The sequence below is a fragment of the Aulonocara stuartgranti genome (assembly GCF_965226115.1).
Source record: "Aulonocara stuartgranti genome assembly, chromosome: 5".
NCBI lineage: Eukaryota > Metazoa > Chordata > Actinopteri > Cichliformes > Cichlidae > Aulonocara > Aulonocara stuartgranti.
This window is the reverse complement of record NC_138943.1, coordinates 13,518,390-13,536,406: the sequence shown is the minus strand read 5'-3', so window position 1 is coordinate 13,536,406 and position 18,017 is coordinate 13,518,390. Positions and strand designations below refer to the sequence as shown.

Below are 18,017 nucleotides of genomic sequence, written 5' to 3'. Positions count from 1 at the left end.
CCTGTAAGAAAGATCAAATTAAAGTTATCACCATCACTGTAATGCAAAGAATAATGTAAGATCAAAAACTTCAATTTATGCTTAATGCAAAGCTGGTTATATACTTCTAAGGAACTAATAATGGCATATTAAAATATTAAATGATAATGAGAAAAACATCCCCTCCTTATTCTACAATTCCCTCTGTTGACCTCTGGAGAATCCAGAGGTCACAAACAGTTGTGTCCCTCCTTGGCCTACACATTCAGCTCCACATGCATCATTGGCATCATGGACATTGGAGTAATGACTCCAGGGTCCACTGCCCTCACAGACATACTTTTGAACATTCGTCTGGCACAAGGGATGAGACAACAACAAATAACCATAATACCCACCACAATAGACAAAGAAAACATGACCGAAGCGATGACCCCCTTCCACCGTCCGAACACTGAGGTCAGCCAGCCTTCTAACGGATTACCAACACCGGAGTGATCATGCATAGTATCAGAAAGGCTCTTTAGGCCCTCCAGAGCCTTGGTTACCGACCCATCTGCTTCGCTAGCCCCTCCAATCCGTCTCTGGTCAGGTTAGAGAGCCTCAGTACATTGTAATGAACATAATTAATCCTATCTACATTCTTATTTGGAGTCACTGGAAAGAAAGCAGAACGATTAGTTTTTTCTAGGAAATTAACTTTAATTAACCCTTTTGGATCAACCCCCGCTATTTCCACCCCCAAAATTAAATACATAGATTGTTTGCGATGCCAATTCCCCAATGATAAAGTTAACGCGTTTCCAGAGGGGCTAAAATCCCTCTGTAGTTTAAGCCCGTTTTCTGATCCTGATTCTAACGGTTCCCAATTTTGCCCAGTGTAACCCCTTACCTGGTCCCAATTACGGCACCAGCTGTCATAAGGACGATTTCCCCTCTCACAGTGCGTACTCACTGAATAATCCCAACAGACCCACCCATTGTATCCCCTCCAAGCACTGCCGACGTCCCTGCAATTAACAACATCACACAGATCAAACGTAAAGGAAGTTGTGGAGCCAATAACATAATCTAATTCTAAACCACCATATGTGCTGAGACACTCATCCTTTTTACCAGAGACCTCGCGCTTCACTCTTGCCCGCAACCTTAAATCACTATGGACCACGCGTGATGTACTTGGTGTATGAAACAACGCCGGACTGGCATGGCCTCCGTGCTCAGACTGGTTTCCCGGGTCGGTCTGCAACAAACAAATCAAAAAACAAATAGCCATGATTAGCAACATAGTTAACATCAAACTCATAATAATTTTAAACATTGTGATGGCTTTTGAGACTCTTTTTTCATCACCAGTGTCTAATTGTTGTGATGGCATGGTGGTATGTGAATGTTATGGTGTAGTAAAAAGTTCAAAGCCCTTTATCAGAGCCTCTCTCTTGTTTTAGGTGTTCAGTGTGGTACCGCTCCTTTTCGTTGGCGCGGCGATCTCCTCCTTGTCTGCTCCTCTTTCTTTGACCTTCCGGGTAGACTACCGGTCGGTCCGTTGCACAGGTGTGAGGGATTATTGTGCCGCTCAATTTCACCTGCGTCGAGTTGAGATTGATCCTTCCTCACCAAGCCCTCGTGCGCAGCTGCGCACTGCGTCCAGTGATACCAGGTGTCGCCTTTCCCCTTCAGTTGGACCGCTGTCGCCGTCCGAGCCGATACCTCATATGGACCAGTCCAGCGGGGCTCCTTCCACTTTCGTTTGATGACTCTCAGCCACACTGTTTTCGCGTCCGGGACCTCTCCTTCTCCTGTGGGCCCCTTACAAGCCGCCTGTTTCGTGAAACTGGACACTAGCGCCTTTAGCTCGTTCCAGTAGTCTGCGTGGGACCGGTTCCCCTTTTTGTCCCGTTCACCCGAGCCCACCGTCCAAGGTGCCGGAAACTGTCTCCCGGTTTGCAGCTCGTATGGTGTAAAACCTGTGGATTGATTAACAGAACATCTTATGGTCATCAACGCAACCGGCAGGGCTGCGACCCAATTTAGCCCTGTTTGCGCGCAGATTTTTGCCAATTTGTTTTTCAAATTTAGGTTCATTCTTTCTACTTTCCCCTGAGACTGAGGATGATAGACCGTTCCAAATTTATGCTGGACGCCCAACATTTTTTCTACTTTTTCCAAATCTTGATTTTTAAAATGGGTTCCATTATCTGATCTAATTCTTTTCGGGAACCCATGACGGGGAATGTAATAATTGATTAAACACTTAATGACAGTCTTAGCATCCTCCTTTTTTGTAGCCCAGGCCTCTGGCCAGCCGGTCAAAGCGTCAACACACACTAGCAAATATCTTACACCGCCCGGCCCGGAATCAATCATATCAGTGAAATCAATAACAATCTCCTCTCCCGGCCTCTCAGGAGGCCGAAACTTACCCACTTCCGGTTTTACTGCTGGCTTAGGATTGTGTGCCCCACAGATTAAGCACATCCTGGCCTTCTCCCTTATCATTCCTCGCAGCTCAGGATGCCACCAATGACACAAATTTCTTTCCATCTGGGCTCTCCCCACGTGGGCAAGTCCGTGGGCTTCATCCACCTTCTGTTCTGCCATTTTGGCTGTCAGCACGGGGCGCCCGTCTGGCCCCCTCCACAAATGTCCATCCTGCCAGGCTCCTTTGTTTTTCCACACCCCCTTTTCCTCTGGGGATGCCTCCTCCTGGGCCCGTTTAACTTCCTCAATCAGGTCAACAGGTATCTCTTCTTCTGATGTTACCTGTATCATTTGTCTCTGTCCTTTGTAGCCTGCGGCCTCCTTTGCGGCTTCGTCTGCTCTCTGGTTTCCTTTTTCCACCATACTGGTTCCTTGAGAGTGAGCTTTGCATTTTATAATGCTCACCTCCTCTGGGTCAGCCAAGGCCTTTTCCAGTTCCTCCATTTCATGTATGTGGGAGATAGGTGCATTGGTTGCTGTTCTGAATCCTGCTCTTTTCCACTGAGGCAGCTCCACATGCGCTGCTCCAAACGCATATGCCGAATCGGTGTAGATGTTCACTCTCCTGTTCTTGGCTAGTCTCAAAGCTCGAGCTAAGGCTATCACTTCAGCTCTCTGGGCCGACTGCTTTCCCTCAATCCTTCCTGACTCTCTGACCTGATAATCTCCTTCTACTCTGCAGACCACCGCATACCCTGCTTTCAGTCCTCCTTCGTCTCGGTGGCAACATCCATCGGTGAACCAATCCTCAGCTCCCGGTATGGGTTCGGCCTTCAGGTCCTCTCTAATCTTTTCCTCGATCTGTGCTCTTTTGGCGCAGTCATGTGGTTCCCCTACACCCATTAAATCTGCCATGTTAATTCCTTCATGTGTGAATGTCAAATTTGGGGCCTCTAAGACTTTGCTCAGTCTCTGTTGTGCCCGTGGTGACATACAAAATGCTTGTGAATTTACGTATGCCACTATGCTATGTGTAGTGAGTATTTTTAGTGGGTGTTCTCTCACTACATGTGCTGTTTTTTGGATAATTCTAGCAACCCCTGCTGCATGTTGTGTGCATGTAGGATGCTTTGCTTCTGTTGGATGTAGTTTTACACTAACATACATGAGCACTTCTCTACCCCCCCCTTTTTTCTGAAACAACACTCCATTTACAATTGAGTTTGTTTCAGAAACATCTAAATAGAATGGCTCATCATAATTGGGTGTGGCTAAATCTGAGGCCCTTGACAAATCCTGTTTTACCCTAATAAATGCGGCTTCAGCTTCAGGCGTCCAAGGCAACTCAGCCTTAAAGTTTCGAACACCAACTTGCTTCATTAGGCCCCTTAAAGGGGCAGTTTTGCCTGCATAATCCGGAATGAACTGCCTGCTGTAACCTGTTAAACCAAGAAAAGAAAGCATTTCTCTCACAGTTCGCGGTTTTGGGTGTGTCAAAATTTGGTCTCTGTGTGTGTTCATCAAACCCACTGATTTGTGTGCGATTACCCGGCCCAAAAAGGTCACTTCAGGGCGAACTAACTGCAGCTTGTCTTTACTTACTTTAAAGCCACATTCCGCCAACCTATTCAACACAACGAACGATGCCGCTGTACAATCCGCTGCTGACGGGGCTGCAATGAGAAGATCATCAACATATTGTATTAATGTACAATCATTAGGCAAATTACATGACGACAGGGCTTCTTTAAGCACCTGATTGAAAATGCCTGGAGAAAGTGCAAAGCCTTGTGGCAAACGTGTGTATCTGAGTTGTTGGCCTCTGTATGTGAATGAAAAAATGTCTCTGAGTGACTCATGCAGAGGAAGACAAAAGAATGCATTTGCCAGGTCAATGCACGTGAACCACTTTTGGTCACATGTGATAGCTGATAAAGCTGTGTACGGATTTGGTACCGGTGCAGTAGTAGAGAGCAATATTTCATTAATGGCTCTCAAATCATGTGCCATACGGTATTTTCCTGTTCCATGTTTCTCCACTGGTAGAATTGGTGTGTTCCACAGTGAGTGAGAGGGCTCTAACACCCCGGCCCTTAGCAGGCCTTCTATTGTTTCTGTAATTCCTGCCTCTGCTTCAGGCTTGTGTTTATACTGTGGTCTATTGATTGGTGTGTGTGACTTGAGCTGGAACAAGACAGGAGGACACTTAGCTAGGCCAACATCCGTGGGCCCTTTTGACCATAGACTGTCAGGCAGATTCGACAGTCCAGCAACTGCGTGAGGATGATCTACACACTCCTCACCATGTGTTTTTGAAATTTCTTTATGTTCCAAGATCACTGTATCCTCACAGGCACAAGTTATGCGATAGGTTTTACAATTTGGAGCATAAGATAAGTTAGGAATTTGGGTTCTTTGCCACCCTGTGTCGTCCAGTGCTCGCCTGACCATTGGACCTAGATCACCTGCACCATGACCTTGGTGGACCGCCAATGTAATGTGAGGGGTTGAATTTTCTTCCACATTGTACCAAGGCAGTTGTTCATCAGTTAATTTCACAGCCGCGGCTACACCTTCTGGTCCGATGTAGATGTCATGTGTTTGCACATTCCACGTCTGACCTTCAAGATCAGATTGAAATAATTCACGATAGGTGTCGTCATTCTCTTTATCATAAAACAGGGTAACGTGGTAAGGGTCGCGCGGAGGGGAGTAAACTGCCAAGCTCATTATCCAGGGTCTCCACAGCTGAAATTGCCTCAGAACATCCTCTTTCACTAGTCTCCCCCAGTAGATATTGACTTTTGCTCTTTCACAGTCTTGAAGCAGATATTGAGTCTTTGAACTTGTTCCCAGGCACGGAAAATGCTGGCCCCCTGGCAGAGTCACAGATAATCCATCTGCTGTACATGTGATTGTGGCGCCCAACTTCACGAGCAGGTCCCTGCCCATAAGATTCACTGGCGCTTGCGATGACACCACATAGTTGTGTTTCAAAGTCTGCTTGCCCAGCTTTGTCAAAGCTGGGTCAGTCACTGGCAGAGTTGTCGGGATCCCGGAAAAACCCACCACGTTCACTGTGTGGCAGGACAACGTTGCACTGTCTGGTGCTACTCTCAAGGTTGAATATGTTGCTCCAGTGTCTACCAAGAAGGGCAATTCTGTCCCTTCTATAGTCATTAACAGCATGGGATCTGCCAGCACCATACTGTTTGGTCCCTCCGGGTCCCTTCAGTACTGGTCCTCCCTCCAGTCAGCCACTGGATACTGCGTGGCTGGTGCTGCACTCGGGTTTGGGGCCTGATATGCTCCCCTAGAGCCATCTCTTGCTCTCGGAGCTCCACGTGCCTGGGATTGGTAGCCTCTTCTTTGATAGTTCTGACGACGTTCTGGGCAATTTCTGTTCCAATGACCCTCTGCTCCACACCTCCAACAGACATTCCAAGGCACACTGCTGAGATTCCCCGTGTCACGAGCTCTTTGTACTCCCCCCGCTGAGCCACCACGCCCTCTGTACGATCCACCGGTTCCCCAATTCCCTGTGGGTTGGTTCTGCCTTGGTGCATTGGCGGGCCATCCGTCATTAGTGCATGGACCCGGGCCACTATCTGGCCATTCAGGCCCAGGACCAGGCTGGGTCGCAACTATCATAATTTTTTCTGTTTTTTCTTTTTCCTCTTTTTTATTTTCGCTGGCTTTGTTTCTGGCCTCCACCAACTGTAGTTTGAGTAGAGACGCTTGTGCCTCCTCCAACTCTTTTTTCTGCTTGTTCGCCCTGTCCTGCTCCAACTGCAAACGATGTGAGACGTGTCTTTCCCACTGCACCGAATCTGCTACGGCAAAATCTGGGTTTTTCTGTAGATCTTCTGTGACCTGGTTTGGCAGCCCTGCCAGCACCGCTGAGCGAAACCATGCCCGATGCTCACCTTCTCTACCCGGATGGGTACCTGTTTCTAACAACCACTGATCTCTGGCTTTTTCTAAAAACTCTCTAGGTGTGTTTTGGGGGTCCCAAATTATTTTAGGTATGGCTCCTGTATTAGGGGTTGGGTACTTTTCACGGACTGCGTCAGACAAAGCACATTGCACTTCATGGTAAGGCAAATCATTTGCATGGCGAGTTGTGCGAGCTATAGCCTCTACATCTGCTAGCCCACCACCGAGCATACACCGCGCAGAAATGGCGCGAAAATCGCCAATCGCAAGCTCCTCTCCTTCTGTTAGTCTGCCTAATTCACGCAACCACCTTGCTCCTCCCCCAGTTATAGGTGGAAGCTGTTTAACCAATGCCTCCAAATCTCTTACTTTGTATGCGCGGTACACTGGTTCATTTTTTGCACCAGCCACTAAAGGCAAATTATAATGAGTACCCGCAGCTTTTTCTGCTTTGGTCACAGTTTTACACTGTCCCAATTTTCCCTTGCCTTTTGAACTCTTAAAAATAGGCCTCCTCTGTCCCTGCTCTTTTTTCACCTGTCTTGACCTAAGATTCCTGGCTATACTTGGTTCTGACGCGACTCCTCCTCTGTCGTTATCTTCGTCATCTTCTTCCTCCTCTGTGGTAGATGAATCATTGTCACTCTCCTCTTCTGCCATGCTTTTGGTCATTTTGTCCTTTACGGTCTTCAGTGTATTTAATACTTCCAGTAGCCCTTGCGGGGCTTCAAGCATTCGTCCGAATACTTCTCCTGCCCATGTGTCTGACTTGGCCATTGCTTTGGAGTGTTTTGACTTGGTTTGGGCCTGCTCTTCTCTTGCTGGTGTTGGCAGTCCGATGAAAGCCGGTTGTGCCATCCTTTCCACCGGTGAAATCATTTCCTCGTTTGTTGGGGTCCAATCCGCTTCTCCAGTCTGGTCTGGCAGGCTCTCTCTTGATGCTTCGGCTTTTGGCCTGTCTCCTCTCTCATGTGAACTAGAAGGCAAAGGCAAGCCTTCCTCTGCGGCTGATGTTATCTCTTTCCCTTCCCCATTCAGGGACTGACATTTAACTGTCATAGGCCCTTCATTATGAAACACCCTTGGTGCTCTGGTGTATTCAACATCAGCCACTCCTCCCACAACCACTGCCGTCTGTCCATCGGGGCCTTGAACTTGTCCTCCTCTGAGGGTCATTACAGGCATGACATATTGTCGTCCTACGGCATTAGATGTTAATGTGGCCCAAGGAAGAATCTCTGCTTTGTGATACTTGTTAGCATCTCCTGGTTTTGGAATCCAGTTCTTCATTTGGTTTTCCAGCTTCTTATTTTGGTCTTTCAGTTGTTTCAAAGCCTCCATTATGCTTTCCATATCTTCTGTTTCAGGTGTGTCCTCCTCCTCCATCCAGGAAGATGCTCCATTCCACAAGAACATCCACTTGCAACACTTTGCATGAGTTTGCTGTAGTTTCTTGATTTGTTGTTTAATCTTCCAGTTAATTGAACGTTTCTCTGCCTCGGCTTGCAGTTGTTCCAATTGCTGCTCACATCTCTCTCCTTCTATTTTGAGCACAAGACTTAGGGCTATTTTGTCATCCAGCCCTCTCTGTTGGGAAGCAATAAACTTGTTTAGCTCAGCTTCCATTGCTTTGGCTTCCTTCTCAGCTAACTTTGTTGATCCAGGGGAAGCTAAGCGAATAGCTTTTTTTAACTGTTGCTGCTGCTCCTTTAGAGGCTTATAGCCTCTGTGCCCAGTAGGTGTCGTGTTCGGGCCGTCAGCCATTATCCTAAAACACAAGCTTACCTCCCTTTTTTGTGACGTTTTACGGCTCCTCCTTCTGGATCACTCCGCAATGTCTGCCTGTTAGCTTTCAGAAATACTTTCGCTCCTCCCAGGGTCACTGTCTCCTTGTGATCTGCTTGGTAAGACACACAGCCAACGCAGTGTGTCAAGACTTAACCAAGCCTCTTTTATTATTCACTTTTAATAACTACTTTTCACTCTGTAACATAAATGTTATAAACTCATACACACTGCATGTTAACTTTGGGGCACAAAACAATAACACAGCTCGAATACATTCACACAGCCTTAAATTTTTCACAGAAAATTGCTCCAAAGCAATATCATGTTTGCTCACAAACTAACAAATTCACTGTGTTGTTTACCGAGCGAGGGAGCAATGGACCAATTAAATCCAAACTCCTCAATAATTAGCTGTACAGCTCGCTCTACTTCAATGCCAAACCATAGTACTGTGATTAGCTTTATTCAAATCAAATATATGTTTCAAAGCCTTTCAAACACACACCCACACCCACAATTTCAACCACGCACTCTCAAGCACACATTTGTCTCCTTTAAATCTACTAATCGCTTGGAGACATCTCCACAGATAATTATATTATTTCCCAAGCAAGCATATCAAAATCAAAACCGTCTAGTACCGACTCTATCATAGCCTGAGCAAAGTGGGCGGCCTCTGTGGGCTCCCAATTTGGATCATTTTCATGCTCAGTCATCTCCTTTAAGCCTTGAAATAAAAATAGGCAACGTTGTATATAGGCATTTAGCTCATGCAGCTCAATCACGGACCACACTGTCATCTCATAAGGTGAAACACCTTCCTCAGTCACTATGTGACATTTACAGGTCACCTCCAATTGACCGTCTTCCTCTGCTATTTGTATGTTACAGGTTGCAAAATAAAGCACAGGCACGTTTGCTTATTCTATTTAAACAACGATTTAACAGTATTAAATGGGACTGTTTAGTGCATGGGACACAATATAATCATTTATTGTTGAAGGGACAAATGTCAAAAGGGGTTCTAACAGGTCCACTTTATTGCGTGCTCATAAATTATTGTTATCTGGGTCACTCACCCAATGTGCTTTATTGTTTGAAATTATTAATTATGTCACGCTTATTAGTGGCTCATATTTATTTAAGGCCTATGTTTGAACTTGACAACAAAGGCAGAGCATCATTTCATCCTTTCAGGGTGAAACACTCCACTTTCTCTGTGTCATGGCAGCTCAGAAAACTTCATGAACTTTACTTATTTAAAGATATGGCTTAAAATCAGTTGTGTTATCAGTATAAAATATTTAAGATTTAATTAAATTGTTTTCAATTGACTTACAGCAGCTTACTCTGATCTAGGAACACTCTCTTATGCTCCTCAAAAACTGAAGTTACTCAGTCTTAAATGATTTTTACATTACATAAATCAACTGTGATTAACAAATAACGTTCTAGTGGTTCCCACTTGGTTTAAAACATTCAAAAGTCTTCTAGGGACCTATTCTGATCATAACCTATGTGTTTGTAAGCTTGTTTGCATTTAACCCTCTGCACTCAAAGCATTTATTACACTTTATCAATCCGGACAGTCACGCCGAATGAAGCTTCTGACCTTCAAAGGCCGAGTGCCAACTCATTATAAGCACATTTGCAAGGTGTGTCTGAAAATTATTTAAACCACTCTTTTTAAATCAAAAACTATTTACATTGTTATAACATCAAAACCAGCAGCATATTTACAAACTTTCAGCAATAAAAAGCCTTCTGCTTATAAGGCTCACACACACTCTGGGCAGGAAGTGAAAAGCTCTGTTCTCCTCCCAGCCACACGCTCATTTGCATGTTCACACCGTCTAAAAATAGCTCTCAGCGCTGCAGCTGCGCTCTCATCACACACAGGGTCACACAAAGCTCAGATAGAATTCTATTTTATATCACAAAGACGTCTTATATTTACAACCACTGACAGGCCTGACAAATTCAGCACCTAACAAATTTCGACAAATTTAAATTAACGGGTCCAACCGAAGAAAGCTTCACTTTTTTGTAATCAATCAAACAGTATCTGTTACTTCTGGGAACAGTTTCTGACCTAACTTCTAAATCCCTAACTCAATTTAACTTTGTCCAAACAAGCACATGACACCGTTTCAAACGATGAGGAGTCTCGGTAACTCCTAGCTTATTTCGGGATGCCCTGTACCCCACAGTTAAACCAAAACTGAACTACCCCTGTTCGCCGACAGGTCAAGACCGCGCGTCCACGGCCAGGAGGGGGCGTAACCCCCGGGCTATGTGCTTCTTAGCAGACTTCTGGGCTGCCGTCCTATAATAATTTTAACCTAACCGATTTTGAAAAATTTTACCATAACGGGTCTCACCGAAGAAAGATAACTTTTTTACGACCAATTAAACAGTCTCTGTTACTTCTGGGAACAGTTTCTGTCCTAATTTGTAAAACTATTAACCAGTCTCTGTTACTTCTGGGAACAGTTTCTGTCCTAATTTCCCTACCAAACTACCTGAGCCTTCAGCTCAATATCCAGGGACTCAAACCCAACATTCTCTGTTACTTCTGGGAACAGTTTCATATTTCTTCAACTTCATTAAATACTCTTAAACAACTTTAACTGCATAACACACGGTGATTCTCATCAAAATCAAAACAGACACCCACCAGCAACGTCAGTGAGCAAACTTTTAATTTAATGCAGCCCAATTTGGCACAATTTGGGAATCAACTCAACAGGCAGTGCCTTACCTTTTAGATGCACCCGGGAAGCTCACTCACATCAGATCCCTGGTCCGTGCCTGTCCGCTCGACAACCTCAGACCGTCCACACCTCGCACGTCCACCCCAATACCACAGGACGAGCCACCAAAATGTTATGGTTCAAAAATATTGGAGATGGACACCAGAGGAAAAACCCACAATAACAACACTGGTCCGGTCGGGTTGAGTCAAACGATGATTTAATGATCACACACGTGGGAGATGGACACTGTATGCAGACAGTCTCAGATCTCATCTCAAAAAACACATTTCCATAGTTTTATGAAATCAGGGTATTAGAACGCCCCCTCATGCGTAGTGACAGGTGTAATACAATCAATGTTGACAATTTTATTTAACACAAAGAATAACATTGTCTCCTTCCCGAGGGCAGACGCTAACTGCCCCCCTTCTCCTGGAACCGTCTGTACCCTGCTGAGACACAACATGGCAACTACAAGGACTCTTTCATTTATTAAGACCATCAGTGTGTATTGCTCCAAATCAAGTATATAATATTAAATGAATATTGCTGGATCAGCTACTTCTACTTAAAACATATTAAAACATGACTAAGCACAAAATCACCAAGAATGACATCTTATAAGTGCTGTGTAAGCGCGTGCGGCCTTCCAAGCTCAAAGCCTTTGCCCTCCATAGATCAGCCAGACTCGCACTGGCTGTAGCTTTTAACCTTTAATTACCTTGAGCACAACTCTAGAATGAGCAACAAACTGCAATGTGTATGGAATGATCATGATTACATCTGCAATGGAAAATCATGTTATTATTCCGGTACCTGTAAGAAAGATCAAATTAAAGTTATCACCATCACTGTAATGCAAAGAATAATGTAAGATCAAAAACTTCAATTTATGCTTAATGCAAAGCTGGTTATATACTTCTAAGGAACTAATAATGGCATATTAAAATATTAAATGATAATGAGAAAAACATCCCCTCCTTATTCTACAGGAGAATATGGCAAAATCCACACCACTGTGTGGCCATTTTCAAATGGAGAAAATTGCACACTGATGCACACACTGACTACTTCCAAATGGACCTGTGCACTTTCATCAGGAATAGTTTGCACATTGTTCCGCTGCACCCTTTGCTGGCTTAATGATGCAGCAGTCATTCTGTTATTTACAGGGAGTGCAGAATAATTAGGCAAGTTGTATTTTTGAGGAATAATTTTATCATTGAACAACAACCATGTTCTCAATGAACCCAAAAAACTCATTAATATCAAAGCTGAATGTTTTTGGAAGTAGTTTTTAGTTTTAGCTATTTTAGGGGGATATCTGTGTGTGCAGGTGACTATTACTGTGCATAATTATTAGGCAACTTAACAAAAAACAAATATATACCCATTTCAATTATTTATTTTTACCAGTGACACCAATATAACATCTCCACATTCACAAATATACATTTCTGACATTCAAAAACAAAACAAAAACAAATCAGCGACCAATATAGCCACCTTTCTTTGCAAGGACACTCAAAAGCCTGCCATCCATGGATTCTGTCAGTGTTTTGATCTGTTCACCATCAACATTGCGTGCAGCAGCAACCACAGCCTCCCAGACACTGTTCAGAGAGGTGTACTGTTTTCCCTCCTTGTAAATCTCACATTTGATGATGGACCACAGGTTCTCAATGGGGTTCAGATCAGGTGAACAAGGAGGCCATGTCATTAGTTTTTCTTCTTTTATACCCTTTCTTGCCAGCCACGCTGTGGAGTACTTGGACGCGTGTGATGGAGCATTGTCCTGCATGAAAATCATGTTTTTCTTGAAGGATGCAGACTTCTTCCTGTACCACTGCTTGAAGAAGGTGTCTTCCAGAAACTGGCAGTAGGACTGGGAGTTGAGCTTGACTCCATCCTCAACCCGAAAAGGCCCCACAAGCTCATCTTTGATGATACCAGCCCAAACCAGTACTCCACCTCCACCTTGCTGGCGTCTGAGTCGGACTGGAGCTCTCTGCCCTTTACCAATCCAGCCACGGGCCCATCCATCTGGCCCATCAAGACTCACTCTCATTTCATCAGTCCATAAAACCTTAGAAAAACCAGTCTTGAGATATTTCTTGGCCCAGTCTTGATGTTTCAGCTTGTGTGTCTTGTTCAGTGGTGGTCGTCTTTCAGCCTTTCTTACCTTGGCCATTAAAATAATGGTTGTAATGCATCAGCTACTTCCATTGATGTAAGATTTTACTCAGATCCGTCCTTATGAGAGACTTGCTCCCAAATACACCAAAACGAGGGCACAGTGCTATATCTCTCATTTGTTTACCATATTTAATTGTTCGACTCATTATGTTGTATTTCAGTAAGATTTGCACAATCATGTAAATGCTTCTGTTTCATTTTGTACAAATGGGAACTGTCATGGTCCTGGGTCGTGCGACCCAGTGTTTTGTGTTTAGTCTATTTTGATGTTTATTGATTGTTTAGGTTCATTAAGTTAGTCCAGCCATCTGTATATACCACCCTTGCATTACGTCTCCCTTGCCCTTCGTGTGTTCATGTCTGTGTGTCTTGTACTGTCAAGTTCATGCTGTCAGTTATGTCACCTCCCCCTGTACTACGTCTCCCCGGTTCATGTCTCATGTTTCCTGTTTTACTTTGAAGGCCTGCATTCACTGTCAGTGTATTCAGTTTCACTCCTCCTGTCCTGTCGTTAAGTTCATGTGTGTCAGCTGCGTTCCCATGTGTGGCCACTTCCCCTGATCATTCCTCATGTGTATTTAGTCTCTGTGTTTCATGTAGTCTGCGTCGCGTCGTATGTGTTCCCACCCTCCATGTTTCCATGCCCGGTCTGTTGTATTCATAGCCTTACCTTAGTTCATTCCCAGTTTAGGTTTCTGTTTAGTTATTGCTTTTGAGCTGCCCTTATTCTTGTTTGTTTCTCTTGCGTTACCAGCCACAATAAAAGGCTCGCTTTTGTTTAAAGTTTACTCCCGTGTCACTCATGTCTGCACCTGAGTCCTCCACGCACTCTCCACACGGTCTGCCCCGGCGGTCCGTGACAGGAACAGCCTTTTCAGCAGGGATTGGAGGCTTGGCTCAGCTCCTGCAGCGCGGCTGTCTGCTTTGGACTTTGTAAAAGGTCAGGATACAGTCTAGTTGCAAAAGCAGAGTTCCAAGCAGTAACACTGAGACGAGTCTCCAGAGTGTCACACGGTTCAAAAACTATCAAACACTGCTGATATCATTCTCTGGTTTTGTCTAGCATCCATCACAGATGTCAAAGTTTAAATAAGCTTTTAAATAAAAAATGAGGTGTCTCCTTTAACTGGTCCTTTTTGACAGCGTTCAGTTAATAGGTTGCCAGCGCCTGCTTAAGCTGCTCTTCACACCACTAAAATAATGTATTGTTGAGTTAGGATGGCTAACAGCTGTGCTTGAAGTTGGTCCAAAAAGTAGTTGTTGCTGAATGACCTGAGGTAACTCTGGACCTCAGCACACCAAACAAAGCAGCAGATGTTTTGTCTTTGTTTAACCTTGAAGTCGAAACACACTGTGAAGTTGCGGGCTCTGTTCACACTGTTTTTCAAAGTTCAGCTTGTCTGTTCCTGTTTGTCTTTTTTGTTGTTGTTGGTCCCTTTTGCGCCAACATTTCTTTTCTTTTTTTTTTCTTTTTTTTAAACAGACTGTTTGTTCTGCATTTGTGGTTCTAATTTCTGAATTTTCCTTGAATGCAGCACATATTCTCACGACTGAATCGGTCTGTTGAGCAAAATATATCATTTTCATTTTTTCTGAAATTATACTTTGGCTTGTGAGTCTAGCTTTACAACATTAAGTGATCATGATAATCGGATCACATGACTGATATACAAGGATTACTCTTATCCTTCTGTGCCTTAACAATTGTGCAAGAAAATTGAACTTTTAATATTTAGTCTTACTATAATACAAAAATCTCTGTCTGTCTGCAAATGTCTCCTACATGATCAGGAGTTAACCAACCAAACAAAAGTATTTGCCACCTAATGATTTCTTCCTTTCTTTTATTTTTTATTTTTTGCAAAACATTTTTTTTGCATCTTTCTGACCTTCCCTGGTTGCCGTTTCTGTTTCTGCTGTATGCCCCACAGCAGTGAATGCACATTAATGCTCATATGTCACAGCATGAATGCACAGCTAGAGATCTCCCTGTTTCTGTATGTATACTCCAGTTTCCTGCTATAATCTCTAGTCATTTATTTTATCTCTGTGACCTATAATGGACTAGGAGCTTATCCAGGGTGAACCCTGCCCTTTGCCCAGTGTCAGCTGACTCCAGCACACATACACATAAGAAAAAAAACAAACAAGGCATATTCTTAGTTTTGTATAACAATATATTGGGAGGGGGGGGTTGACATTGTAAATGTAACTTTTTTAAACCATTACCTTAATCTTTAATAGCCTTTTTTTTTCCAAACAAGCCTGTAATTGCAAAGTGTCTTAAACAGCAGGGAAGCTTCAAACCTGCAAACTGAACCAAAAGAAGTTTGTGAGTTTCTCAGACTAGCTTTAAATATGAAGAGTATTTTTAAATGGAGCCGAAATCAACCAGATCCACTGGGCACAAGGCTGATGGAATGGTTTGATTATAGGGCGGAAACAACAGTTATAGACAGCACTGTTGGAATAATGCTCAAGAACAAAGTAAACCAATATAGAAATGACTGGAAAAGGGTTTAGCTGTTACGGGCCATGAAGTGCAGTGGCAGGTAATCTAGAAATGACTGATGATACAGCAAGTATAATTTGACTCTATGAACAAACAGCCAAGAGGCTGCACTTTACTACCAGGTCCTCGGTTTCCAATAAAAAGGCAGCTACACAGTAGAGAAAACTCATGTGTCACCACAGCGGAGATCAAATAGCAGGATGTAGAATACGATGCTTTTAGGAGAAACATTTTGGGATCAGCAGGGTGGACTGATTCCTGCCAAGCGTCGCCATTAATAAAGTGAAAAATACCCACACGTGCACATCAGAGACAGTTTTAAAAAGACAAACTTCAGGACTTATCCAGAGCATTAAGCTAACACAAAATGAAATAACCAAAGTCATTATTCATTCCTTTTGCTAGATATTAATTAGTTTAATGATTGAGTATATTATTTTTTCCATCGAGTAATCAGATAAGAAATACTTTTATCTTATTAATGAGCAATAATGAATAAAATAACAGACAAAAATGGGTCTTTCAAATTGTACTGCTCATTGGTTTCCATGTTCACAACTGTAATTGCAAAACTGTAAGTTAACTACATACAACATATCTCAAAAAACAGTTTTATTGTGCTCACGTGCCATATTAAAATTGCATTTTTAACCTCTGGGGGGTCCTAGAAAAATGCATACACTATCGGACCTAGAGCCACAAATCGACCACGCCCAAAAAAGTGCTATAAAAAATTTATATATTAATATTTTATTCCACTTTAAATTAGCCAATCTTTTAAAACTACTTCTCCCTGAACTATCCATGTAAAGTTTTAATTATATTTCGGGGGTTTTAACCCTTTTAATCGCAGTTTAATTACATGAGCGCACCGTTTTTTTTAGCCCCCCAAAACAAAACGAAATATTTTTTAAAAAAAACATTTGAAGTAATATTTGATTGTTATTATAATTAGGCCTTTAGATGGACTAAAGATTGGCACCAACCTTCATTTCGATCGCCTTTCTTTTTTTTTTTCAGGACCAGAAAATGGTCTCCAGGCGGCAAATGCTCCTCCTCTAGGCCGAAATCAGTGCATCCTCCCGGGTTAACTCCCGACGATGACCGGGGCATGTTGCGTCGGACCCCTTTTTCCAACACACACGTCCGGTACCACGTCACAACAAATACATCATTTCCTGTTGATTAAAAAAAAAAAAACCCTCAAACGGTCCTAGGGGCCGAAAATGGTCCCGCCCGATCAGCGGGCGAAGCCGCTGCTGCACGCCGGAAATGAGGCTTCGTTTCCCGCAGGTCTGTTTAAGCAGCCCGCTGTTTTCCAGCCCGGGGTCAAATGTGGAGCAAGGGCGCCACCCGGTGGACAAATAAAAAAATTACAACTCTAAGGCCAGTACTGCAAACGGAAACGGAAACATAACCGATCACGATCGATTTGACCGTAATTTTTTTGCCGTGAAAAATAGCGTTTATAATGGGTTTCAATGGGGCACAAATCGACCACTAGGACCGATAGTGTAAGTTTGTCTGTAGCTTAGCCACTGAAGCTAATTTCCGGAAGTCATACTGAAATTTTAACAGTAAATGTGACCGAACTTTTTTTTGCAGACTTTCGCTATATTCCATTCAACACAGTGCAAATGGCGTGTAAATGAACAATGAAAAATGGCACAAATCGACCCAAGACCACCCAGAGGTTAAAGAATATATGTTCTTAATTCCAAAAATAAATAATCAGAAGTACAGATTCAATTAAATTAAGGCATAAAATAAAACAGCCTTTAGTCTTTTCTTAGAAGGCTTCCTTTCATTAGCAGGAGAAAAAACAGAACCGGACATAACTGTATCTCCTCATTGAGGCACATTTGGTGTGTGTTCATGTGCATGTGTTTTTGTTCAAATGTGTGTGTCTGTGTGTGCTAGTGAATGCGTGAGTATATGTAAGCCTTTAAAGGAACAACTCAATATTTTGCAGAGTAATTTACTCTATTTAAACTGACGTCTTCTATTATCATCATGGCTTCACATGAGCGTTTTCAGAACAAACCCTGACCTGTAAAGTGCTATTTGCATTTTTCAGTCAATGGATTTTGTTTGCCCGTAACCTGAATGCAACCTTTTTATATTTCTCCTCATAATGTTCTTTAACAATCAGAGAGAAGTGTATTAAACAAAAAGAACCTGGCTGTGAGGTTGAGTTTAAGTCTTTGTTATGACATTTTTGCTAATGGTAGGGTGCCATAAAAGAGGCTGTCTGCTTTCCAATGTTTTTTTGGCTGACACCAAGTGGAACGGCTTAGTACAAACCAGAACTGATGGCAGCCAAGAGCTGGAACCTAAATCACAGTCATTTCAGTTTTGTGGAAAATGTAAAAAAACATTGTCAAGGATTTTCTTGAAACCTGTGTAGCATCTCTATTAAAAGTTGAAAA

General features: G+C 43.2%; 1 protein-coding gene across 2 annotated transcripts; it reads right to left on the bottom strand.

Annotated features, from left to right (window-relative positions):
- Window positions 1–512: 512 nt before the first annotated feature.
- Window positions 513–6,179, bottom strand: LOC309707044 (uncharacterized protein). 2 transcript variants are annotated; one of them, XM_082534128.1, is made up of 3 exons: window positions 4,003–6,179; window positions 2,403–3,839; window positions 513–1,946 (listed from the first exon to the last, which is right to left on the bottom strand). In XM_082534128.1, the coding sequence occupies exons 2-3, from the start codon at window positions 3,778–3,780 to the stop codon at window positions 1,432–1,434; spliced, it is 1,893 nt and encodes a 630-aa protein (XP_082390254.1). In that variant the 5' UTR covers window positions 3,781–3,839; window positions 4,003–6,179; the 3' UTR covers window positions 513–1,431. The 2 variants fall into 2 exon arrangements, with proteins under 2 accessions (XP_082390254.1, XP_082390253.1); XM_082534127.1 differs by having other exon boundaries at window positions 2,403–6,179.
- Between the last annotated feature and the right edge of the window lie 11,838 nt (window positions 6,180–18,017).